Source organism: Myotis yumanensis, unplaced genomic scaffold (assembly GCF_028538775.1).
Source record: "Myotis yumanensis isolate MYYU_CA2020_CCGP unplaced genomic scaffold, mMyoYum1.0.hap1 SCAF_5, whole genome shotgun sequence".
Lineage (NCBI taxonomy): Eukaryota > Metazoa > Chordata > Mammalia > Chiroptera > Vespertilionidae > Myotis > Myotis yumanensis.
Window position 1 is genome coordinate 104,094,217 of NW_027223756.1, and position 25,795 is coordinate 104,120,011.

Here is a 25,795-nt window from a genome sequence, read left to right on the forward strand (position 1 = left end):
CTTGTTGCAGAATGACCTGGACACCAGTCAGAAACCACAGTCATTCTCACGCAGCAGCGTCTCGTCTCTTCCGGACTTGCTCATGGGCAGGAAGTGTGACTGCTCTCCGCATGGCGCAGCTGCAGGCCCCACAGGACGTGGGCTGCGTGGGACGGACAACGGAGATACCGCTGCTCCGGGTGCAAACGGTAAAACCTCTCACTTCTAGGGGCCCCTCCGTGGAGCGCCCTCCCTCAGCCACGCCCTCTGCTTCCTGCGACACCGTGGTCCCCGGGACCCGGGTCTGGCGGTGAGACCTGTAGCCTGGAGAACGAACTGGAAAGGCCCAGGGCTGAGACTCACTTTCACTCCTTCCACCTCCACGGCTCCCGAGCAAACGGAAGGGCTGCAGCGGGAGCCTCTCCGAGGGGCAGCCGCCCGGATGTCTCAGTGACGCCCCCTCTGGTCTCGCTGCCTGAGACCATTTCAGGTGCACCATGGGGAGTGACCTCCCAGGAAGGCGAACCCGTGGTGCCTACTCCCAGTTTACATCTTCCTGTCACACTTCTGCCGGACATCCCGCTGCTCCCATGGTGCCTGGGACCTGCGTGCAGGCACTGGCCTGTGGGACCTGCAGTTACGTAAACTGAATTACAAAACGAGAACAGATGCCAACCAGGGACCCAGGGCCTCAAGGCAGCCACGGGCCAGAGAGCAGGCGCGTGGCAGGCGATTCTGTGTGCGCGTGCGTGCGATGGCGCAAGGTGTGGCGAAGACACCTGCTCGGCTCAGGGACCTGGGCAGCTGCCCTGTGGGGTCAAGACCATGTCGGGAAGGACGGGGCCCCAAATGAGAAGCCACCAGATGCAAGTTCCACCGACGCCCACTCAACAGCACCGAGTCACTGTCAGACCCCTTCTTGTCTGGACATCGTCTCCTGGGGGTCACGAGTGCACGCAGCACATGCACGCCGTATGCTTCCCTCCGACCAGTCCAGCCACCGCTTGGTATTGTGTTTCTAAACTGTCACTACTCGCTGAGCGTCACCGCCATGTGCTTGAACATCCCCCCTGTCATCTACAGTTTAAAACACAGACGGGAACAGAGGTGGGAGACCTGCCAGAACCCGTGCAGATAACAGAACTCCGATAAAAGCTCACACAGAGGAAACCGTTTCTGTGTCTTCGGACAGGCCGCTCCTAAGAGCATCAGTTATTGGAAACGGACGTGTTTGCGGACACAGGGGCTGGGAGTTGGGCCGCCCACGCCCGCCTCCGCGTACCTTTCACGTCTTCGTCCTCGATGGTGGTGTTGGAGCTCTCTGTGGACTCCTGTGGAGGAAACACACGTTGCAGACAATGAACAGCCGCTCCTTTTCTTCCCGGAAACTGGCGAGTGCTGCTCACGTCATGCAAACCCGCAGCAGGCGTGTGCACATCGGACATGCAAATGGACAGACACCCTATGCGGGAACAGAATGAAATGCCAAACGCTGCCCACGCTGGGGAAGGCGCCCCCATGGCCTCACCTCGAGCCTAAGGCTGTGCCTCTCAAGAACTGAGGACGCGTCTGGGTCCCGGTCCCCCAGGTTCTCTGTGTCTGTGAGAAACTGGCTCTATTAGCCTAACGGGCAGGAACCAACGACAGAACCATTCTTATTCTCCATCTAGCGTCCGGGGGCAGCCCCTGCTGTGGCCGAGGGGGGCCCACGAGCACAGACGCACACCTGGCAGCCTGCGAGTCTCAGCTCCTGCGGAGAGCGAGCCTCTCCGGCCCCAGGAGGGGAGGAGGCAGGGGGATGTGGTCGTGCTTCCAGGAGCGTCCGCGTGGGCAGCTCTGTGCAGCCAGCACTTCACTGACTCAGGACAGCGAGGTTCTCTCTCATGTCCGAGGCGGCACTGCTGCCATGACAACGACAGACAGAGCTGCTCTGTGAGCCCCGTGCCGCCGAGCTGGGAAGCACCCGAGGCCCGACTGCCCGAGGCCGCTCCGCACAGCATCCGATACACGATCCGTCAATGTAGTTTCTAGCGAAGAAACGTACTCACATTCCTGACACAACCTTCCACTTCGAATGACCAAAGGCCAGAAACACCACCACTGGACACAAACCTCCACTCAGCAGCTGTGTGCTCAGGGACGAAGAACGGCGTTTGCAAAATGGTGCCAACACCAGCCAGCGTCCCTTAGAGATTCAATATTCAAAACAGTGATCCACGCATATGACGGTCACAGCGAGTATGTGACCAAAGGGACAGACCCATCAGTGCGTGTGCAGGGTCTCCGTCCGCCCAGAGCAGGGTCCTCCGGCCTCGGCCTGGCCTGGCTCACCCTTCCGCTTGCGAGGAGGTGCAGGCACCTGCGCACAGACGTCCACAGAGCCAGGCAGCCAGGCAGCAGCCACCGCAGAGCCACCGAGAGGCCCCGGCGTGCGCTGGCCTTGCCGGCTGGCGACCCTGCGAACCTCGGGCTCACGTGGGACACTCCTCGGGGCTCCAGGTGTGAGGGACCGAGGGCAGCGATTTCCCACCCGCTCGCCGCAAGGATGTTGAAAACATGCAACACCTGACTGTTCAGCCTTTAGACTGTGAAACAGAAAAATGACAACACTAGCGTCGGTGTGAGTGAACCGAACACTACGCGCAGAGTGCGTAGCCAGTGTGGGTGCCGTGGGAGGGAAACGGTGGGAAATCGCTGCCTGAGACCATTTCGGTGTCATGACTACAAATACGCCTCATCACAGAGAAGGAGGCACATGATGGTCTTTACTCTAATGACTTCAACACTGACCCACTCGATGTTAAACCAGAGAAAGTGTGTTCTGACGTCACTGTCGCTGCTCACAGTGAGCAGACAGACCAGGCCTCGCCTGTGGAAGTGGGAGGACGGGTTCCTCCCTCCGCAGCCACAACCGTGCGTGAGGACGCAGCTGGCCCCAGCGCCTGCTCACACAGTCTCCCTCCCCAGGCGTGCACACGGCTCACACGCAGGGAGGACGCCGTGCGGACAGGTCACCGCGGACGGACACGCCAGGCTCCTCTCAGCACAACCAGTCACACGCCTGCTGCTGACACGCATGTCGTTCCACAAAAACACGTTTCCCAAGTGAACTCCCTGATTCTCTGCAAATTCATGCCAAACCACAAAAACACCACCAACCGGGAATTCAAGGAAAAACCACTGTAACAACAGAGTAAACGAACTCAAAGCAACATTACACCCGAACAAGTGCCTAAGAACCCGAGCTCCAAAGACAGGAACGACACAGCAAGAAACCCTAACTTCATGCAGACACACGTCAGTGCAATGGGGGGGCAGGGGGACGGGACACAGTCGTCTGGACAGAAGGACGCTCTGTCGACGTTTAGTGACTAACGGCCCCGCGTCTCTCAGGGTGTCATTCTCTGCCTGTTCTGGAAGAGGGTGCAGCTGGGTCGTCAGGCACGGGGAGCGCGGTGGGAGCGGGCAGGCTCCCCCCATTCCGGCAGCTAAGTCACTTTGTGCGGAGGAGGGTGTGACGGGAGCGAGAGGCTGCCCCCTCTGCGTACCTTGTTTCCGTCAGGGCTGTGGATCACAGTGGTTTGGGGTTCCTGAGTGAGAGCAAAATGGAGAGAGAGCAGTTCGCATGGTAAGTACACTCCGGCGGTGGGGAGAGCGTGAGCAGCCCGCAGACCCCGGGCAGCGGAAGCGATGGAGCGGCGTCAGGGCTGCGAGGCAGGGCTGGCGGGAGGCCTGGGGGCCTGGGCCCTGCCCGGCAGCAGCGTGCAAAGGCCTGATGCGCCGGCACACAGACCGGCTCTGCCGCGGGAGACCTCAGAGGCAGCCACTGTTCCGGCCCCGCCCCAGGCGCTCCCCGGCACCAGGCCTGCCCACATCTGCCCCGCGCTGGCCAGCCGCGGCGGCCGCCAGGACTCTGAGGACGGACAATCTCTCTGAAGGCATTTTCACCTGCAGTGTTTTCAGGACTATGGTGCTGACACTATAATTAATACACAAATATCCTTGGACAATCTCCATGGGACTACGCTTAGAGCACTATCGTAAAGAACATATTTTCAAATGTCCATGAAGAATCCTAAGGGGCACTGAAGGTTCACTTCAGGGGTTCTAGAACTAACCATAAAGTCACAGGAATCTGAGACACATGGCTGTTGAGTCCTGTGTTAACTCATTAACACATTAATTTTCCTGCTTTACAGACGACATGTACCATGTGCCCAGAAGGCTTGCTCCCTGTAAATCCAGCTTTCTCCATAAGGGAAGCATTATTTTTACTTTTTCCCCTTTTTAAATAGTATTGTTTTTCCTATTGCTTCTGACCAGAGAATGGGAGACACGTTCCGAAGTGGAGACTGGTCAGCGCCGTGTGGATGGTGCCTGGTCAGCGGGAGTCCCTGCCACGTGCGCCCTCCCGGCCGGGCTGCAGGGAGCCTCAGAGCCCGTGGCCGCCCTCGCCCTGCGGGACCATCGAGTGCACTGAGGCCAGGGAGGGAACCGCCCTCTCCACGCGTCCGTCCTTAAATGGAGGTGGAGCCTGTGGCGAACGAAGTGGAATCATCCCGGCCACTTTGGACTCATTTAAAGTGGCACAGAGGACGGTGAACATCAGGAACCTTCCTGGAAACCATCCACCCAAACACGGAACAGCTCGGGGACAGTGGGGAGCTCAGCACTCAACTGAACCTCCAGCGTCCACCTCGCACTGCGGGGGGTGGGGACTGCGGGGCAGGAACGGGCAGGCCGGTGCTGTGCCGTGGGCTCCTTCTCGGGGCTGAAGTGAAAGGGGCCTTTCAGTGCGAGGCGGCAAAGCGCAGACTGGAAATCCAGCGCCTCTTCGTCTGCCGGGGAGGCCGCCAGGCCGCCGTCCGCAGCAAGCGGCCCTGCCCTGCGTGGGCGCCAGCGCTGCCTCTGAGCCTCCAGCAGCCACGCCGCGAGCAGCAAAGCGCATTCTCCTGCCCCTGTGGGCACATGCACATGTCCCTGCGAGACACAGCGGCCACGCTCAGACATGGGATGAAGGCGTCATGTTAGCCACACGCGGCCTGACAACCACCTTAACAAAAAGAAAAGGAGACAATGAACATGCCCGCATCTCAAAAAGCAAAACCAACACCAACACCGAACCCAACAACACGTGTGTACACGTCTGCACACGGGCACACGAGAGCATGGCAGGGCAGTGAGCACGTGGGAGTCGCTGTACCAGCGCCGGGGCAGGGGCGTTCTCTTTGGGGCTAGTTACCACGTTGGCTCTGCTGTTTATCTGTGGGTCGCAGAAAAAGAGAGACACACCTTAGAGCCTGGGAGCAAACGCGCTCCCTGCAGCGTGTCTACGTGGAGACACGACACGGGAATAAAGGGCGTTCCTCAGCGTGAGACGCTGGTGCCCCCGGACAGGAGCCAGCCTTGTCCCTGACGGTCCCCGCAGGCTGGGCCCAGACCTGGAGGGCGCCCAGGACCTGCTGCTCTGGCTGTGCCCGCGGCGGACAGAGCAGGCGCAGGCGAGTGCCGTCCACGCTCTCCGCGCGGCCCTGCTGCTGGCTCCGCGCGGATGCCCTGTGGGGAACGTGCTCGGTTCACTCACTCTGGGGCCCAGCTCGCCACAGACCACCGTCCTGAGCCCCATCCCTTTGCTCCAATAAAACTCCTCTTCTGATGAGACCCGGCTTCACCACACGTTTCTATCATGAGAAGCCTGGTCTCCTCCACCACCAATGGGCACCTGAGCTCTTCCGACGGCAACGCCCCTCCGTCTTCACAGTGGAGGAGAGACCGCTGCTGCTGCTGCTACAGCGACTGACTCCCTGGGACCAGCGGGCCTGCTCCCTCCGCGCCCACCTGCAGAGGTCGCTGTCCCCGCGGGAGGCACTGAGCGCGACCCTCAGGGCTGCAGCCGCCAGGGAGGCCTGCAGAGAGCGGCCACGTGAGGCTGCAGCTGAGCTTGGCCCTAAATGGGCACAGACTAAGGTCGCGATCATCTAAACGCGTCACCTAAACTCACACCTGACATCTCAGGGTGGCCATCGGCCCACAGAATCAGCTCATTTCCTCGCACGACGTTCTCTGCACACTTTCTTCACGCTATTACCTAAGGAGCACATCCCACAAGTGCAGTACAGACGCACGTGAGGTGTGAAGACAAACACGCTGCAGAGAGGCGATGCCAAAGAGCAGCTACGAGCAGTCACACCCAGTCAGTGTGTGGGTCCCGGGGACCCGCTCTGCTATGTTACTCAGAGTTCACGCCGCATCCAGTGCCGAGGAAGATGGGGTTCAACAGGGACCAGGTCCGCACGTGTCTGCCCGCCACACCTGCGTGCCCAGCGGGCAGTGGGACCCGCGGGGAACACGGGGGAGTGGGGCGGGCCTCGCTGGAGAAGCGTGAGACGTCGGGCTGTCTTTGGCAGATAGTTCGCTGGAACCTTCTTTCGTTGGAAGGGCACAGAATTCACCATGAACATTGTGCAACGTCCAGAAAGAGGCCAGAGGAAATGGCCCATTGAAGACAGCGCACAGAACGCACAGCAAAAGGGAGGCGCCCCCCCACAGGGCCGCTCCTGGGAGCCGTGCCGGCCACACAGCACCTCTGCCTTCCCCAGACAGAGGGCTCCGTGCATGTGGGAGCCCAGAACCGGTTCATTTTGGTGAAATGTCCCCCATGCACACCCCTGCACAGGGTGCATCTGCACAGATGGGCACACAGAGCACACACCATCTCCCCACCTCACGTCCTGGGTCAGGCACGGCCAGTGTGCCGACGAGCGTTTAAAAGCATCGGTTGATGTAGATCAGCCGATGGGATTTCACTACAGGAGACCTTTGAAGGGACGTGTGATGCTAATTGGAATAAGAGGAGAATCTCTGCATCCCGGCTGGAGGCCTGCCTTGCGGAGGGTCCTGCACCAGGCGGGGGCCGCAGTGCCCGCGAGCAGAGGGAGCCCTGGCTGCCGGGAAACGCAGCCCTTTTATACGTGGAAGCCCAGTATTTCCTCTTAAAGAGCTACATCCATCAAATATCTAAGGGCTGCACTGACTCATCCTCTGAGGCTCGGCCAAGCCTCCTATTTCTCGGGGGGTCATTTACTCAGCTTCCAGGACGGCCGCCCGGCCCACCCTGCGCTGCACACGTGCTCGCTGGGGTTACAGCAATCTGCTCTGCAGTCATCCTACTTTAGTATCACAGTCGTCGTTTAAAAATAATCCCAGTCTTGCCCTGGCCGATGTGGCTCAGTGGATAGAGTGATGGCCTACAGATTGAAGGGTGCCCTTTGATTACCAGTCAAGGGCACTTCCCTGGGTGGCGGGCTCAATCCCCAGGAGGGACTTGCAGGAGGCAGCCGATCCATGATTCTCTCATCATTGATGTTTCTCTCTCTCCCTCTCCCTTCCTCTCTGAAATCAACAAAAACATAGAAACACCAGAAAAGTAGCAAGCATGCTAAGAATATTAAAAAAAAACAAACCCGTCTTTTTTACGATCAGTCAACAGACAGCAGCTGTCTCCTCCCTTCGGCTTCGGAGGAAGCTGGGCCCTGTCCCGGTGGAGGAGGTGGGGCGGCTACTTAACTAGCCCCCTTCAGAGGTACGAGCGGGGCCTGTGGGGCCTGCACTCCCTTGGTGGGCAGGGCTGCGTCCTACCCTCACCGCCCTCCAACACTCAGGCTGGGCCTCCTTCTCGGAACTGCCCGGCCAGGGAGGAAAGAGAACCGTGGCCGCGGAGCTGGTACGCGTTGCTGCACGGAGCGCAGCCTCACGCAGGCCTGAGGAGGAGCCGTGAGCGCTGCGTCTCCGACCCTACAGGGAGGGGAGCATGAGCCGTGAGCAGAGGAGGCTGTGCTCCTGGGCAGCGGGGTGGCTGCCCCGGCTCAGAGCCCCTGCCCCACAGCGAGGCGAGGGCGGCATGGGCACAGTGACCGGCCGTTTTCCACTTAGGCCTCAAATGACTGACCACCGACTTTGGGTCAAGGTCACACAGTAGGACCGGAACGAGTTCCCGCGAACGCTGCCGTGCTGGCGAAGAACGCAGCGTCTGCCGCAGGAGGAGTGGGAGACGTCAGATGACACTGGAAGGAGCAACACGGTCACAGCAAAGGAGGGTCCCGCGAAGCAAACGGCATCAGTGGAGTCAGTGGTGGGGTTTTGTTTAGGAACCGAGAACGTGGCCATGACCTCCTAACATCTGCCCGAATGTCCCGGGAGCTCCTCTGGGCGGCACGGCAGCACAAGGACCGCGGCCTCCCGGAGAGGGCCTGGCAGACGCCTAGAGGTAGCACTTGGCGCCCAGGGCCACAGGCCGCCCACTCCGCAGCCTCCAGGAACCCAGTACAGACACTGGGAAAGGTCAGGTCACCATGACGATTGGAAATGTAGAAACCAGAGAAGAATTCAACGCTCCAGAGCAGCTCCTACGGCACGAATGCCAGTCACGCTGTGTGTGACATCACGTTACAGGCTGTGTGTGACATCACGTTACCGGCAGCCTGGCTCTGCTCAGGAACCAAACCAACAAGAGGAGACGGGCGCTGCAGGGGGCACCCAGGCGGCAGCAGTGACTCACCTTCACTCCGTCCGGCTTCTTCAGCAGACTCTTGGCCGCTGCAAAATGAGAGAGACCGTGTTAGCCAGTCCTGCACGGGCCTGGCCCGGCCCGGCGCCGAGACAGTCACTGTATCCGGCACCGTGGAGCCACGCCGCACACCCAGCCATGAGGCCGCGAGCCCAGCTCCTGGAACAGACACACGGTCTGATTCCAAGTTGCTTCAGAGCTCACGGCACAGAAGCGAACACATGCCCAGTCCTGCCACTGGTCCCGTCCCTGCCGGCTGGAGGCCTTGGGCCTGTCGCCGCCTACCTACTGAGCCGACACCCACCAGCGGGCTCCACCTGCGCAGTGTACATGTCATGCCAGCCCTCGCCTGAGTCCTGCTCCACAGGCTCAAACTCGCTGGGGAAAATATTCTCTGGTGAAATAACGTCTTTTTAAAAATATGTATCTTTGAAATCAGATTTCACTTTTACAAAAATATTAATAACTGTACTTAAAATAAAATGGTATATTACTGACCTACTTTAAACCCTTAGCATATACGTGTTAGAAGAGAAATTATGTATTCTTCTCTATTTCAAAATCAGAACAAGACTTCAAAATCAAAAGCTATTCACACCGAAAAATTAAAAATCACAGAGTCTGAGGTCAGACACGAAAGAAAATGAAATAATCAAGGAAACGAGAGCTCCCGGGGACGCGGGCCACAGCGAGGTCCCGGGGACGGAGCACACGGGCCACAGCGAGGTCCCGGGGACGGAGCTCACGGGCCACAGCGATGTCCCGGGGACGGAGCTCACGGGCCACAGCGAGGTCGCCCTTGCGGGGGTGCCGCATCCCTCCAGGTGCTGAGCCTCGGCACTGACGATAGGCACTCGGACACACGACGCAGCAACGAGCGGCGCCAGTCGCAGACGACAGGACAGTGGGACGCAGCGCCGGCACGGGGTCGGTCAGCGCGTGGCCGAGAACTTGGTGTCGGGAGGAGCCGCCGGGCGGCCCCAGAACCGCATGCATACCCGACTCCCCGCCATCTCTTTTCCTTGGGACGGCACTTTGTTCTTCGGCATCATTTTCAACTTAAGACACAAAGCCTGACTTTCTGAGTCCGTAGCCACACGGCTCCTAACTGACTGGTGACTGAGAGTGTGAGAAAGCCTGTCTGGGTGACATGACTACTCGCCTGGAGCTAAAAAGCAACCCTGCACCTCCAGGTGGGAGAGCGTGTGGGTGGCAATGTGCTGCGGGCAGAGGGGGCCCAGAAGGCAGAGAGAGGACGGGGACGGGCTGGGCCAGGACCGGTGGAAAGGACCGGGGTCTGTGCACTCGCCTCACAGTAGCACCTCCCACGTGAGGGAGAGAAGGAAACATGAAAGCAGCTCTGCAACCCGCTGTGCTTTACAGGGCAGCTGGGCGACCAGACAGAAGAAAGTACTCAGCATGGGCACAGCGCCCGCCCGCGCTGGGACCCGCGGGGCCTCCGGTTACCAGCGGCTCTGAAGTGAGGAGCAGAGCCTGCATCCCATGCGGCATCAGGAAGGACGACAGCACCTGCCGCTGGCCACGCGTCCGGGGCCAGGGACGAGGGGGCAGAAGAGGCCCGCGGGCCAGAGGGGCTGCAGGGCGCGGGCACTGTCAAAGGCCCGATTGGGGCCCAGAATGCGCTGAGGCTTTAACAAAACACACAGCCTGTTCCGAACGCTTCCTCGAGCGGGTCTGCCATTCACAGACTGCATGGACCCCTATCGCCGAGCGACTCACCCAGCATCGGGCCCCAGCGCGACACCGCATGAATGGACTTGAACAGTGACGCTAGGTGACGCTGAACGAGAGGAACTGAGCTCGCCCCAAACGGTTGGCCCCAGGCCCGAGCTCCTGGTGCTCTCACCGCCGCCGACCGCAGGGGCAGCTGGGGAGCCGGGGTTTCCTGCCGACACACAGCGGGACACCCTGTCCCCGCGGTGCCAGGCCACGCGGAGCGGACGAGAGGACGAGACCCCGAGAGTCCCGCTGACACCGCAGACCCTCTCCTGGTCCCGTTTCTGACGGTCATTTGACAGTGGTTCCAAGGGTCAAAGGCCAAACAGGAGACTGACCGAGAGCAGCTCCCTTGCTCTGCCGGCCTCCTGTACTTCAGGCTGACCAGCAGGTGCCAGAAGTTGACATGGCAACTAGGTCTTTTGAGATAATCTGTCAAGAAGGGGCCCCAAAATGCAAGCATTTCTGCAGACAACAAACACTGTACCCACTCTGCACTGAGGCTCAGCCCCTCACTTACTCTCCCTGTGCCCACGGGCTCACTGAGGCCGCCCCATCCTGCAAGGATCCTGTGGGCAGCCGACACCCACCAGCGGGCTCCCCTGCACCCAGGGACCCACCTACCTACTGAGCTGACACCCACCAGCGGGCTCCCCTGCACCCAGGGACCCACCTACCTACTGAGCCGACACCCACCAGCGGGCTCCCCTGCACCCAGGGACACTGCTTTCGGGAGGAGGCAGCCTAGAGAGCCGGCTCCTCAATCGTGGTCTTTTAAAATCTCGCTTATTGGGATTCCCGATGGAATGAGACACTCATTGCTGTGAACTTTACGGAATGTCAGCTGACAAATCTGAGGTGCAGGTGCTGAGCCAGGACAACAGCGACACAGGCAGGGTCGGCAGTGGGGATTGTGTCTGCACAGGCTGCTGGGTGGTGGGGCGGCCGCACCCTTTGGGGGGGCTCACCTGCTGGAACCCCGACACACCACCGTGTGGGGAACCTGTGGCCCGTGGGGTCGAGTCCACGACACATCGCCATCCCCAAACAACAGCGTGTTCCTCATTATTATTACTTTTCGATTTCAGAGAGACAGCTGGAAAGGATAACAGACGACGAGGACCAGGTCCTCCCCACGCACCTGAGAAGTTCCTGGTGGCCAGCATGGTGGTCAGGATGGCGCCCTGCCAGGGAGAGAAGACAGGTCAACGGCGCTCTGCGACCTCTGCCCCCACACACAGGCCCGACAGCCTCCCAGCCCGACTGGTCGGGGCGACGGCCGGTTAGTCCCTGTCGGCTTCCCGGGCAGCAGGCCTCTGGGCCGAGGCCGTGTGTGCAGCACACCAGGCTCCCCGACAGCCGCTTCCTTGGCCGGGAGGGCAGGCACATGCGGTCACAGCCTAGTGCTCCACCGTGGTCCCTTCCCGTGCGCCCCCAACACCCCAAGACCCTGAGGCAAGTCCCGAGGGGACCCGCAGCATTCGGCCAGGTCAGAGCCGCTCCCCCGCCCCCCCGCCCCCCCCCACCAGGTCAGAGCCGCTCTCCCGCCTCCCCCCCCCCCCAAGCCAGGTCAGAGCCGCTCCCCCGCCCCCCCCCCCACCAGGTCAGAGCCGCTCCCCCGCCCCCCGACCCCCCCAACCAGGTCAGAGCCACTCTCCCGCCCCCCGCCCCCCCTCCCCAAGCCAGGTCAGAGCTGCTCCCCCGCCCCCCGCCCCCCCCCCCACCAGGTCAGAGCCGCTCTCCCGCCCCCCCTCCCCAAGCCAGGTCAGAGCTGCTCCCCTCCCCCCCACCCCCGCCTCACAAGCGCCCTCACCTTGAGCTTCCTCCGCGCGTTGAACTTCTTCAGGCAGTCCACCGTCTCCTGCCTGTGCATCATGGAGGCCACCGTGGAGCGTTGCTGTGGGAGGAGGGACGTTACCCAGGGCTCCCCCCTCAGCACCCCACCACCTGGCCAGGCCCCAGACCCTCCGCACACACGCCAGCTGTGTACACTAGCCAGCCTCTCCGTTACCTCCCTTCAACACAGGGCTCATCAGATCCCCACAGGCCTGCCTCTCGACTCAGCAGCGCAGGTAGCACCCTGACGTCTGACCCGTGTCCCTAGGCGTGGCTGCAATCCACCCCCAGCGCTCAGGCTGTGTTCTCGGCAGGCGTACAGCTCTGCCCGGCCTCTGGTGGCCTCTCTCCTGCGCGGACCACCTCTCAGCTGCCAGCCCTGCGCTCCCCTAAAGCTGCCTGATTGTAAGTCATGGCCCCGGGCCACCTTCTTTCCGGGACGCAGTGAAGCCTGGTGTCACCTCCTCACTCCCGCTCGTGAATGTTACTCGTCATGAGTGGGCGACGCTCGCCCGTGTGACGGTCGGCAATGTGGGTCTGGCCATGTATGTAACCAGCTCTGCTACCACAATTCGTTTTTAACCATGAAATTAGCTCCTTAAACACCTGGAGACAAAATGTAACCACTCATCTCCTCTTCCTGCAAAAAGTGCTCTAAGCCCCTGTGAGCCAAGGCAGCCCTTTCCTGCCAGCCGCTGGGCGGCGGCGGGGGGGCCCCACTCACGCAGATCCACGGGTGCTTCAGCGCCTCGCACGCGGTGATACGCTTGGCGGGGTTGATGGTCAGCATGCGGTTGATGAGGTCTTTGGCTTCGGGAGTCACCGTGTCCCACTCTGGTGATGGGAACTTCAAGGCATAAACTCAGAGTTAGAGGCAGGTCCCCTCCGTGGGACAGGCAGCAGCAAGTACAGACATCCCCGCGGCCGTGAGCTTCCCACCGGTCACGCTGTTGGAGCAGAACCGTCCAGAGAAGCCGACGAGGTGGAAGCTGCCCGTCCCCTAGTCACATTCTGTCAGTCAGAGAAGAGGCGCTGCTGGGGGCAAACACGCACACTCGGCCGCATGTGGTGTCTGGTCCACACACACTGGAGTTTAGGAAATTCTGAGAATCTTAGTCCTCTCATAGGAGTTTCGCGTGGATCTGAACATGAAATTCTAGGCAACCCTCCCCATAACTATTTACAGGAATCACTAACGCACGAGCGGAGAGCTGCCCCAGGCACCGATGCCCGTGTGCCGCTGTGCCGGTCCCGGGGCACCTCCCGTCCTGAGCAGGGACAGCAGGGCGGCCACGTCCGGGCTGCGTGGGCCGTGAGCCTCGGCCGGACGCCAGCCCTTCCGAAGGCGGCCCCTCGCCAGGAACCTCGCCAGAGCCAGTCCTGGAAGGGCCGCTCCCTGACTTTCCTCAGGAATCGCTTCACCAAGGACTTCACAGCGAAGCGTCACCCTGTTTCTTTAAGTGGCGTTTTTGTTGATAATGACGCAGCCTCACTCACATAATGAGCACATTCAGCAGAGATGCTCTCAGTGAAGGGTTAGAGTTTACACCCAGCCCGGCCGGCGTGGCTCAGTGGTTGAGCGTCGACCTATGAACCAGGAGGTCAGGGTTCGATCCCCAGTCAGGACACAGGCCCGGGTTTTGGGCTCGACCCCCAGTGTGGGGCGTGCAGGAGGCAGCCAGTCAATGATTCTCTCTCATCACTGATGTTTCTATCCCATCTTCTCCCTTCCTCTCTGAAATCAATAAAAATGTATTAAAAAGAAAAGAAAGAAGGGAAGCAATGCGGCCTTACTCTTCAGACTCGGAATCAGTCCATGGGTGGGTGCACATACAAACGTCCAATCGTCAATAGCACGTCTGGGCTGTGCCTTTCAAAGGCCTTCCCTGTGCAGCCCCTTCTTCGAACGGAAGCCAGCCCAGGGCCCAGGAGGCACCGAGCCCAGTGGCTGGGAGGGGTGGTGAGGCCCGTGCACTGCCGACCGCTGCCACATGGCGGCAGGTGAGGACAGGCACTGGGGACTGGATTAAACCCACGGGGGAAGCCTTCCCACAGCAAACACGTCTCCACTCTTAGGTGATCAAATGCACCGAGAGCCAACACTGGACAAGACGTCCTTCCCCAGAGCCCGGGAGCCACTTCCCTCTCGCTCTCAGCAGACGTGCTGAGGACATGCAAGACGCGCCGCGTTTCCCTGTGAGGACGACCACGGAGCCCGTGGGTGACCTGCATGCGGCGGAGAGGAGGCGGGCTGCCCTCCGAGAGCGCCCCGGGAAGCCCCGGCCCCCACGTACGTCGTAAGCTCCGGCCTTGATCTGCTGGTAGAGTCTGTGCTGGTCCTCGTCCCAGAACGGGGGGTACCCCACCAGCAGGATGTAGAGAATGACGCCTGCAGGGACGAGCGGGAACAGCATTAGGTCGCAGCCATGAGCTCCCGTGGCAGGCCCTGGATACCGCCCCCCCCTCCCCGCCCTCCCCGGCAGGCAGAGGGTGTGCTTGGAGGCGCTGGGGGAGGGGATGCTCGCGAGCACGGTCCCAGCGCCCCGCGCGGGACGACGGCCATGGCAGAGCCGCAGGCCCGAGCTGAGGCCTCCCGAGCTTCCCGCCTTGCCTCCTGCTCGCTCACTTGTGCGGTTTCAGAGTTTGTTTCTGTTTCTTAGTCATTTTGCCTCTAGCTGGGCTGTGTGCTGAGCGTGGAGCCGGGCATACACCTCGCCCTGACAGCAGGGGCCGGGTGTGTGGACAGCCTGTGAGGAGAGCAAGCCCTTGCTCCGTGGTCTCGGTCTCCATACAGGGTCTCGGTGGCCCGTGGAGGCCCAGGTCCCCGCAGAGCACGCCTTAAGGAGGGGCATGAGGGAGAGAGGGGAGCCTGGCCCAGGTCCCCGCCCAGCCTGCACCACCGGCCCTCGCTCCAGCGTTCAGGGTTTGAGGGCAGCCACACACCCAGTCCCCCCACCCCCCTCAGTGCCCGCCTGCTCAATTCAGCAGCAGAAGCAGAGTTGGTGGGGCTGACTTATTGCAAAGCCAAGACTCTGAATTTCACCTGCGCCCTACTTGACCCTTCTAATCCCAGGAGGGCAATACCGCCCTCCCCCCCCCCCCCCCCTTTACAGTAGAGAAGCCACTCAGAGGCAGGGCGGGTGGGGTGGCAGGAGCCCAGCAAAGACTGACCAGCGTGGGACCTCCCAGTGGCCGCCCTGGGGGAGGAGGGCCCAGAGCCGGGCGTTCCCAGGTTAAATGAACGGCACTAGTGCTGCCGCTAACGAGGCCCCAAGAAGCAGAGCGTGGACGGCTCACCTTCCACGCCTTAGGGAAGGGCTTGTTTTTAAGTAAAACCAAGTTCCTTTCAGAATCGAGGCTGTGCAGCCCGTCCAGGCTGAGAGAGGAGCAGTGAAGGCGGCGGGAGCCGTGTGCGCCCAGAGGGGACTGGGTCCATGGCCCCACAGGACCGCCCAGAGCGCCTGTCCCCCTTCTTCAGCCTCTCCCAGGGCAGTGAGCTCCCGGGAGTCCGCTGCAGGCACGGCGCCGCACAGACTTACAGGACGGCTGGCCAGCTCCTTCTCTCCAAGCCCGCCGCCCCCCCCCCCCCCCCTGGCCCCACGCGCGAGATCTGTGCAAACCCAGGCTGCTGAGGGGGACAGAGGCCCAGGCAGGCTCACCGTGGGCCGCCACGTCCCTCATCTCAAAATGCCGCTCAGACCAGCACCCTGGGCCTCTCCTGGGAACAGGAAGGGGCTCCTGAGTCAGAGACGGCCAGCAGGGCCCGCCCGCCCTCCCGGTGACCTCGCTCCAGGGCCCCAGGTGCAGATGGAGAAGGTCCCATCTCAGTCCGTCAGCTGCGCTGCCTGAACCTGCCGGGGTGCTTACCGCAGGCCCACATGTCCACCGGCTTCCCGTAGGGGTCCTTCCGCAGCACCTCTGGAGACAGGTACCCGGGCGTGCCAGCGAAACCTGCGGGCAGAGCCAGGGGGTCGGCAGGAGGACAGAGCAATGGGAGGCGGAGGCAGCGAGAGCTTTTCTGCTTCGTCCGCGGTGGATCCAGGTGAGCCGGCCTCAGGCAGGAAGGCAGCGTCTCTCCCAGGCCCTGCACACTGACCCGCAGCACATGGCTCGGGACACCCAGCTCACCCCGACACGAGCCGCCCCGGGTGCCGGCCGGCCCCTGCGGCCCTCGAGCAGCCCCTCCTCTGTGTGGGGCTGAGCTCCCTGTGAGGGGAGGACGCCCCACCCACACGGCAAGGCCCCGGACCGTTTCAGTGCAGGCAGGGCCCTGCCTCCCCCTGGGCACCAACAAGCAGGCACCCGTGTCCTGGGCGGAGGGCCCCTGCACCAGGTGGGGGGCACCTCGGCCCCAGGAATGGGGAGCGATGCTGAGGAGCCCGTGTTCCTGCATCTTCCGCACCTGCCACCTCCCACGGCTCCCCAAGCCCAGACCCTTTCTCTTCCAAGTAAAATCATGTAAAAGCCTGAAACCTGGCATTACACACGACAAAGACAGTTCTGTTCTTCTCTCATGAAAGTGAAAAGCCAGCCCCACCGACACCACCTTCTACAGGCGACACGGGTCAGACACATGGCACTGAGGCAGACGACACTGAGCGGACACGGGGGAGCTGTGGGCACTCACCAGGCCCAGCCACCCTGTCCCCTGCCCCCCAGGCTGCACGAGGACTCCCTGTACCTCAACCGAGCAATGAGGGGGGTCACCCTTCAGAAACGTGCATTTTCTGAAAAGGCGCTTCTCTAATGGGCACTTAGCAAGAGCAGACGTGGGCAGTGCGCGCTGGGGACATGGAGCTTCCCCCACGTCCTGGCTCCCGGGACCTGCTGCTGCCAGCAACTAGTGCCTGCAGCTCGCAGCGGACGCACTGGCCCCCCGGAGCGAGCGGTGTCCACCCCCTGAGGCTGAGGCTGCTCACAGCTCCCGGCTCAGCACGCCTGCGGGCCTGCCCGGAGCGCCACCTCCACCGCAGACACCGCCCAGGAGTGGGAGCGACTGCCCAGGTCACGGCTCCAGGAGTCAGCCAGGGTGAGGCTGTCCTCACTCAGAGGGCCAGTCCCGCCCTCACAGCCGCCTGCCTCCCCGGCGTGGAGATGACACAGGAGGGTCAGGAGCGCAGGCGGCCCCTGGCGCTCAGGCCGGACGCTGGTGCCAACTCCACTGTGGCTCTGGGCATGAGGCTCCATCCGCTCTCCTGCTCTCGGTCATCCTCCTCCGATCCTGGCCGCCCCCCCCCCCCCCCCTCCAGCTCTGGAGGGTCCCACTCTGTTCTCGACAGAACCCGCCGGGCCCCGGTGAGATTCCCAGAGCTCAGCGCTGTGTGCTGCCTGAGGAAGGGAACCTGCTCGTGCCCCCTCCCACCCCCATTCACGTGTCCTCACACCCCACCCCACTGCCACCCGCCTGCTGCAGAGCCCAGCACACCCGCTGCACCTGCAACTTCTCACCACATCCCTGACCTTCCAGGCCACAGCACCCCCATCTAGGCCAGGCCCCCTGCTGCCCCACCGACCCGCCGGGCATCGCACGCACGTCAGCTGCACACTCCTCAGGCCTGAGACCCTCCCGGCCCAGCCCGCGCCTGGACGCCCTTAGCGCCTTGCCAGCGGGAACAAGGCCCCGCCTTCGGGACGGCCCAGTGTGCCCAGCGCGGAGGCCGCCCGTCTGCTCCTCGCCCTGCCCTGTGCACGGACGAGGCCACAGGCCCTGCTGTGTGTGCCCGGCCTCCCGCCAGACCCGCCAGGCTGTGTTCTCACCAGCACGCAGGCGACGGAGGCCCACGCTCACACGAGTCCCAGGCCCCACCTTCATCTGTTCTGCAGGGACAAGCCCGGCAGGCGGAGGGCAGGCCTCATGGTGGGCGGGAGGGTGCGTGGGAGGCGTATGGAACGGGAGCGGGCCACAGACAAGAACTCTCTGGTCCCACGGACACACGATAAAGACGAGGACAAGGACAACGACAACAGGAGCAAGTGAGGACCCCAATCGCCGGGAGGCCACATGCCATCCACCATCACCTGGCAGGCAGGCGAGGGGTGGGCTGCGGGCACGGCCAGGAGAGGGCGTGTGGCGGGCCCAGGCGGGAGAGGGAGACCGGCAGGGTGCTCCCTCGGACAGCTGCTCAGAGGAAAAGGACGAGAAGCGAGAGGCACGTGAAGTGCTCGCTCATCGCGGCCACTGAGCGCCAGGAGGGAAGGAGACGAGGCTGGAGAGGGGCTGCCTCAGGACGCCCTAGGAAACGGGTGACTGGGCGCCCGGCACATGGGGCGCGGACGTCAGTGCAAAGCAGCTTCTGCAGGCCCGTCGCCGAGGGGGTCCCGGTGGCAGAAATGCTGCAATCTAAGCTGGTTCAGCTCCCATCTCCTCCTCGATTGGAGGTAAACAGAAGCTTCATCACATAGAAATGTCAACATTAGCCAAGCTTTAGAGAGGAGACTGGCCTTTTAAAGAACGGACATTTAACACGTTAAGCGCCAAGCCGGTTTGGTCTTCCTTTCCGTTTAACCCGCGATGTCCGATTTCACCGATACGCTGGCGGCCGGAGAGCTGAGTAAGGTTGCGATAAGACTGCATGTACACCTTCAGACATATTTCTGTATGTATTTATCGCAATCTGTACTCTGTGTTCTTTTAGAAATGCTTTCTCTTCGGTCAGTTGTCTGTGATTCATGTTCCAGTGCAGTTTAAAAATTTTTCTTTACCCGTAACAGTGACCATGTCAGTAGAAGAAGTGCGTAAAGCGATTCAAGTGAAATTAGTTTTCCTAAAAAAGTCATTCTTTTTCATCATCAGAGGATGAGGATGAAGCTTTTGAAGAATGGCATGATCCAGAGGTAATCAACCAAGGACTATGCCTTTCACCTATCTGTCTGGCTTTAGGGGTGAAGACTTGAATGCAAAATCATGTGCAACAGTAGAGAATTCTTATGAACTGTTTGTGCCTAATGAACTGTTTGAGGATATTGCCAAAGAAATGAACTTGTATGCGTCGCAAAAACTAGGGGCTGAAACTTCGCAGCGTTTGTGCAGGTGGACTGTGGCAAACAGAAATGAAATGAAAAGATTTTTTGGGTGATTCTATGGATGGGACTAGTTAGACGACCATCTTTACGTTTATATTGGTCCCATGATCCTGCATGTATGCAAACTTTCCCGAAAAAAAATGTTAAGAAATAGATTTGAAATATTATTACGAATGCTGCATTTTTCAGACAATAGGGAGACAGATGTTTCCAATTGTTTATGCAAAATAGAACAACTAATAGATAACATGGAAATAAATTTCAAAAAATATTATGATCCATCTGAAGCTCTACGTATCGATGAATCTTTGATACCATTTCGTGGCCACATAATATTTAGGCAATATTGAAAACACGAACGCCACAAATGCGGTATTAAATTATTTAAGTTGCGCTGCAGATCTGGATACACGTATGCTTTTTGTGTATATGCAGGGAAAAGTTTAGAAAAAGAAAATATGACACCAACTAATGCTGTAATGTCTCTTTGTAGAGATGTATTCAACAAGGGACACATGTAGACATCTGGTTCACGAGTTTAGATTTAGCATATAAATTACTCGATAATAATCCTCATTTAGTAGGAACATTATGTTCAAATTGACGGGGAAGTCCTCATAAAGTAACGTCAAAGAAATTAAAACGGAGAATTTATAGCAAAAGAGAACAAAAAAGGAATAACCATTTTTAAATGGAAAGATAAGCAGGACATCTTCTTTCAACAAAACATACGTCAGAGATAGTGAAGGTTGAGAACAGATCACGTCACCACTTGAAACCAAAAACTGTAGTGAATTATAATGCAGGAAAAGCAGCAGTTGACATATGTGATCAAATGAGTGCCTATGATAATCCGGTACGAAAACCCATGAATCCTACTAAATACTGCTGCTCTCAATGTTTGTATTTTATTTAAAAATAATAGCAAGAAGAATATGAGTATCACAGAATTTCAGAAGCAATTAGCTGTCCATCTAACAAATTGTTGGGATGAAGAAATTCCAAGTAGCAGTGCTGTAAATAGACTCAAATATCTCGTCACAAACTGCAACGAAAACCTGGAAGAGTGGCTAGAGCTCGTAGATATTGTAAAAAATGCCCCGAAGGCAACGCAACACGATTTGGAGGAGATGCTGCCAGGAAGTTGACAAATCAGTTGTAACACCTGTGAAACCTGCACAGAACAACCATTTTTGCGTAGACCGTGTTGTAATAATATTCATTAAAATTCTTTTTGGTAACAAGTAATATTTAGGTGCATTCCTTTATGATCTCCAAGTTATTTAAAGTTTATTAACAGAAGAATATAATTTTTAAATTGTGTATCGTCAGTCACGAGGTCTGGACATGGCGCTTAACGTGTTAAGATGGAACACAATACGTATCTACGTACATATGTTTTTTTAACTATTTTTTAAAACTTTCACTTACGAATCACAGGCCTGGGAGCACTGCGAGATTCCAAGTCCTGCTCTTTGCATCGTCTCAGCATCCAGTGAGGCTGTGCTGACACCCCTTTCCTCACGAGGGAAGCCAGGAGCGCCGAGCGAGCGAGTGAGCGGCGTCTGCCGGCTCCAGCCCTCCCCGCCCAGCAGAGTCCCTGCTGCTCCCGTCACATCCCCTCCTGTCCCTCCTGACTGACGCCCTGCAGTGCCAGGAGGGCTCAGTGCTGTGGGCCCTGTCTTCAAGCTGGAGCTGCGGGGAGCCGTCCCCATGGTCCTCGTCGGGAGTGGGTGGTGGCAGGGGGGCTACTCACCGAACCACGCCTGCTGGTCCCCTTGAACCTCGATGGCGAGGCCGAAGTCCGCCAGCTTCACGGCCGCCCCCTTGGACTTGCTGGCCAACAGCAGATTCTCCGGCTGGTTTAGGAAGAAGGAGAAAGTCGGGAGCCCATCGTGAGTGACTGAACCAACAGTGTTTTCTGCGATCGGGGAGCAACCGGCACGCGCTGGCCTCTCGTTCCTGACCCAGGGCGTCGCAGCTGGAATGGATGACCTGCATGGTGCGGGTCAGACGGACGCACGGACGCACAGGACAGACCTGCGCAGGAGGGAGAGCGCTGCCCGCTCCAGGGCACGTGGGGCCCGGCCAGGCCACAGACAGTGGCTCAGAGCCTGCAGAGCAGACACTCAGCAGAAGGAACGTGGCAAAATGATACCGAGAGTTGGACCAGTTTACACACATGGTTTTGGGGTGTGTGTGCACGTGGCACAGGTGATTTTTGGGGTCTCCCAGGCACGTGGTACATGAGTTTTGTATTTATTTTCCAGGGAACGGGTGCGTGTGTTGTGTGCTCGGCGCAGGGAGCTCCCAGCAGAAGCACGTGCCGACAGCGTGCGATCAGAGGTCTGCTGCCATCAGCACACGCGGGAGAGGCCGGCATCGCTGTTCCCCAACTGCTGTCGCCGTCAGCACGCGCTCAGGCAGCTGCCTGTGCCAACACCCAGTGCCGCCCCTGGCCTGGCACACATAGGCCTCAATGACAAAAAGCAGAGCGACTCGATGCATTGTGGGATTTATCACACACACAGCTTGTTCCTAAAATACTAGACACACATACACACAAACACGTTCTCTGAAGTTTCATCCACGTGTGGTTCTCAGGAACGTGGAACTGGTTTTGGATCTGTTCAAAGTGTGGAACAATAACGTGATACACGCACCACCATGTGAGCAAGACTGACTATGCCCCCCCCCCCGCCCCCGCCCCAAGAATGCATTTCCTTTCTGCTCATAACTTCAATTTTTTCCCATGAAATAGTATTTAAAATCCTCCCAAATCTCCAGAATTACTACCTTCATTAACATCTCTTTGTCCCTCTATATCATCTATCGATCCACCCCACCCACCCCACATCCACCCACCCACCCACCCACCCACCCACCCTGCCGGGGCAGTGACGTGTGCCCCTGCCCTAATTCCCACTCCCCCACTTGCCCCTCCTGCTCTCTGCTGGGTGCCTCTGCCCGCCCTGCTGCGCTCAGCCTGTCTCCAGTCCTGGGGCTCCACACCGGGTATGCCCACCGTCTGGCCGCCCTGCAGGTGTGACTGCCTCAGAGACACTCGTCTCCGTTATTTAGTGCCCAGTGACGGGTGGAACGATCGCCTTCGCTTGGCGCTGCTTGTGCTGGCACTGCCTTTCCTAGACGGAAGGCCCCTGCCACCCCTCAGCTCTGCACCACACCTTGCAGCCCCCCGAGCCGCAGCAGTGCTCCCCGAGGGGCTGCAGTCAGCACCCCACTCACGCCCAGCCGGGCCTCTGATGATGGACAGCAACACTCGGGCTTCTAACGGACGTGGATGACCGAGCTGTGCTCACACGTCTGCATGGTCCCTGAACGAGCACAGGAACCAGGGCCTGAGAATAGTCAGGGCAACGTTCGGTGTAGAGCCAGGTAGGAGGAACCCAGCTCCCCCTTCCCCTTCTGAAGTGCAGGCGAGACGCCAGGACAAGCAGTGGCCGGGGCTGTAGCAAGCCCAGGAACACGCGGGGACCGGGGCCGAGTGGGCCTACAGGGGAGCAGTCTGGCAGAAGCAGGAGTGAGCTCCCGAAGCTCACCCCGTCCTCTAACGGCAGAGGAGGACGGAGCAGACACTCCCCCAGAAGAGCCGCGCGGGCGATGCTGCACCTCACCGCGTGGCGGGAAGCGGCCCCGTGCGGCAGCGGGCCTTCCCGAGGTCCCGGCCTGAGTTTCTAATCGGCGACTTCAGCTCGCAGGTCAGAGAGCAGCTTAGCGCACAGCTCACACGCGGGCCCGCCGCCAGCGCCGATGCACGCTCCCGCCCGCAAAGGGCTCAGCTGAGCTTGGACACGGACACACATCCACGTCACGACCCAGAAAATGCAGGACGAAGGTCCTGGGAGAGAAGCGACACTCCCATCCTTGGCCCTTGGCTTTCCACACACGGAGGAAGATTTCAAATGGTCCGTTTGTCACACAGAGCAGCCGACCCCATCGCATAGAAACGTGCCCGTCCTGTAGGTCTGCTTGGCAATCAGCAGCTCTGAGTTCTGACAAGGAACCAAAGGGCTCTGTCTGCGCACGGTGTGGAAGGAATAAGCACCAGAAAAATGAATCTTCAAAGGAACGTGCTGCCCCCTCATCCCGATGGGGAGGGGACCTGCGAAGGGCTAGCGGACGCGCCATCCGAAGGAAACACCACTGACCACGCCTGTACTTTCGACACTGAATGCTCTCAGATGCAAACTGAGGTCAAAGGAAGATTCCGGAAACGAAGGCAACGTTTTGCTTACAAATCTCATCCTCAAGTAACGCGCTGTGGATCTTTAGAGACGTAATCTTCCAGGACACACACTAGAGAGGTCTGCCCATGAGAAACCCCAGGGGCCCACCGGACACACAGCCGCTCGAGCCGCTGCCCCGGTGCCAATGCCTGGCCAGGCCGAGGTCTCAAACGAAGACCCGCTGCCCACACGGCGCTCACACGCAGATGCTCCTGCCCACGTCTTCCTTCATTTCCGTTTCTCGGCCGCCTCCTCTGAACGGCACAGGCACAGTCGGGAAGCTATGGCCTCTCCTTCGCTCACTTCCCGAATCCACGTTTCTCGTTATCCGTGGCACGATGGGCTGAGTGGCATCCTAGAGCGTCCGGATGTGCGTGTGCTCCGTCCACCCTGCTTGGTCAGCACATCTGTGTGACCTTCACCTACTGGAAGGGCCTGCTGGGTCCCCGGGAGGCACGTACGAAGGAACCAGATGCCTGGCGTCCTCCGCCTTCCCGGGCTGACGTCCCTCATGGGCCACAACCTACTAGTGACTCTGCCTGCGGCTCTGGAACCTGGGGAACCGCCCACTCGCTATCGGGGCCCCATGGCCTGGCTGCGGGGTCTGACCCTTGTCCGCAGAAGAGTCCAGAATGAGGGAGCCATCGTGCTGCTCGCCGCCACTGGAGACACGGAACAGAAGTCTCAGCTGGCGAGGACCGTGTTTCGTCCCGAGTGGGAATGAGCCCACGCTCTCCAGTGGATCTGTCGCAGACAGCACTGTAGTCAACAGTCCGGGCACCACTCCCCTTCGTGCCCCGTGGCCCAAGCGGCCTGAGTGCAGTGACTGTGCGCCAACACCAGGGGCAGCGCGGTGCCCACACACTCAGGAGCCGGCCCTGCCTGGCAGACAGCCTGTGTGCCACCTTCCCGGACGCACAGACACATTGCTCCGGCACAGTGCCACTGCCTCGGACAAGCAGGGTCCTGCCAGATGTGTGCCCAACGGGGGGCCCGCATGTTCTAGAAGAACCACCTTAAAGATGCTTCCTTTAATCCAGGAATTAGGTTAGAACACAAACAAAATCTTCCAGCTGTCGTGTGCATCCCCAAGTGGTTCCCCATTCTTCCCATTTCCTGGTCCCATGTGGACACAGGGCACATGGGGTGACTCTCGGACACCGATGTGTTCTGAAGAAGCCTGCCCTGCCTGCCCGGGGACCCCCTCCCCCAAGGGCTGAGGGCCTGGGGGAGCCACGTGCCGCCAGCTTCCCCACCACAGCCTCTAGGGCTCAGGACAGAGGTGGTGTGCAGTTCAAGGATGGCACACGTCACAGGCCTCGGCCTCCAGGCAAGCGCTGGGTTAGGAAAAGCACTCCCTGGTGCAGCCCTGCCCCCTGGTGAAAAGCCTCCCCTGGTGCGGCCCCGCCCCCTGGTGAAAATCCTCCCCTGGTGTGGCCCCGCCCCCTGGTGCACTGCCTGAACCAGAGCAGGCACGTCCTGCACTGTCGCTGCGATGCCCTGGTGCCCCGTGGCTGTGAGGCCGGTCACTGTGACAAGCAGCTGGGAGGCACGGAGCATCACTCACAACGGTCAGTGTGGGTGGAAAGCTGGGAGCAATGAGGGAACCAGGTTAAGTGCCTGCCCGTGGCTCTTCCACGGAAACATCACACGCTCCTTCAACCAGAGGTGGGCTGCACTGACCTTCAGGTCCCTGTGCACGATGCCGTTGAGGTGGCAGTGGCTCACGCTCTCCAGGATCTGCTGGATGCAGTGGCTGCGGAGACACAAGGCAGAGGGGGCTGGGGACCGGGTGCCGGTGGCAGTGCAGTCCCAGCACACACACAATCACACTCTCTCCCAATTCCCAACCTTCCACGGGAACTGAACGCTGCCGAGTAAAGGTACTGGTGATTCTGGTCCCAGCACAGACTCTGTGGCACGTTCAGGCAAAACCACTTGAGCTGCTTCGTTCGTCCCCGCGGCAAATGCGGTCATGCTACCCAGAAGGGAAGGTTTCCGGGAGGAGAACGTGTACCCGCTCCCATCGTGTCCCCGGAAACTCTCCAGGGACCAAGCGTGTGGGGGTCTCTCGCACACCTGACCTGTGCACGCCTGGTCACCACGGCACCGGGGAAGCAGGAGGAAGCGGCAGGTGAGAGGGTCGGACCTGGGGCACAGCTACCGTCTGACTCGGCAGCGCTGCTCCGGCGCGACATGTCGGAGGAGCACTAACGGGGTCCCCAGGAGAAGAACTGAAAGTCTGCCCACAACGTGGACCCCGCGGCAGTCGGGCCGCTTCTGGGGAAGGGCTAGGAGCCGAGGGGCGAACGGTACAGCGGGAGCCCCTCGAGCAGGGGCGTTAAAGGCGTTTCCACGCCGTTTGCTGTCACCTGCGGAGATGCACCAGCCGTGCCCCCTCTCGGGC

General features: G+C 60.0%; 1 protein-coding gene across 5 annotated transcripts in view; it reads right to left on the bottom strand.

The window, feature by feature from the left end:
• Positions 1-25,795, bottom strand: part of CAMK2D (calcium/calmodulin dependent protein kinase II delta) — a 145,900-nt gene that overhangs the window by 14,378 nt on the left and 105,727 nt on the right. The window contains exons 6-16 of one of the 5 annotated variants that reach the window (XM_070416875.1): positions 25,072-25,144; positions 20,898-21,000; positions 15,986-16,069; positions 14,413-14,507; positions 12,843-12,965; positions 12,096-12,179; positions 11,424-11,466; positions 8,537-8,574; positions 5,222-5,242; positions 3,528-3,569; positions 1,262-1,310 (exon numbers count right to left, since the gene is read on the bottom strand). In XM_070416875.1, coding sequence (XP_070272976.1) covers positions 1,262-1,310; positions 3,528-3,569; positions 5,222-5,242; positions 8,537-8,574; positions 11,424-11,466; positions 12,096-12,179; positions 12,843-12,965; positions 14,413-14,507; positions 15,986-16,069; positions 20,898-21,000; positions 25,072-25,144 — 755 coding nt within the window. Of the gene's footprint in view, positions 1-1,261; positions 1,311-3,527; positions 3,570-5,182; positions 5,243-8,536; positions 8,575-11,423; positions 11,467-12,095; positions 12,180-12,842; positions 12,966-14,412; positions 14,508-15,985; positions 16,070-20,897; positions 21,001-25,071; positions 25,145-25,795 lie in introns of all 5 variants that reach the window. The other 4 variants (XM_070416874.1, XM_070416877.1, XM_070416876.1 and 1 more) reach the window with 4 other exon arrangements.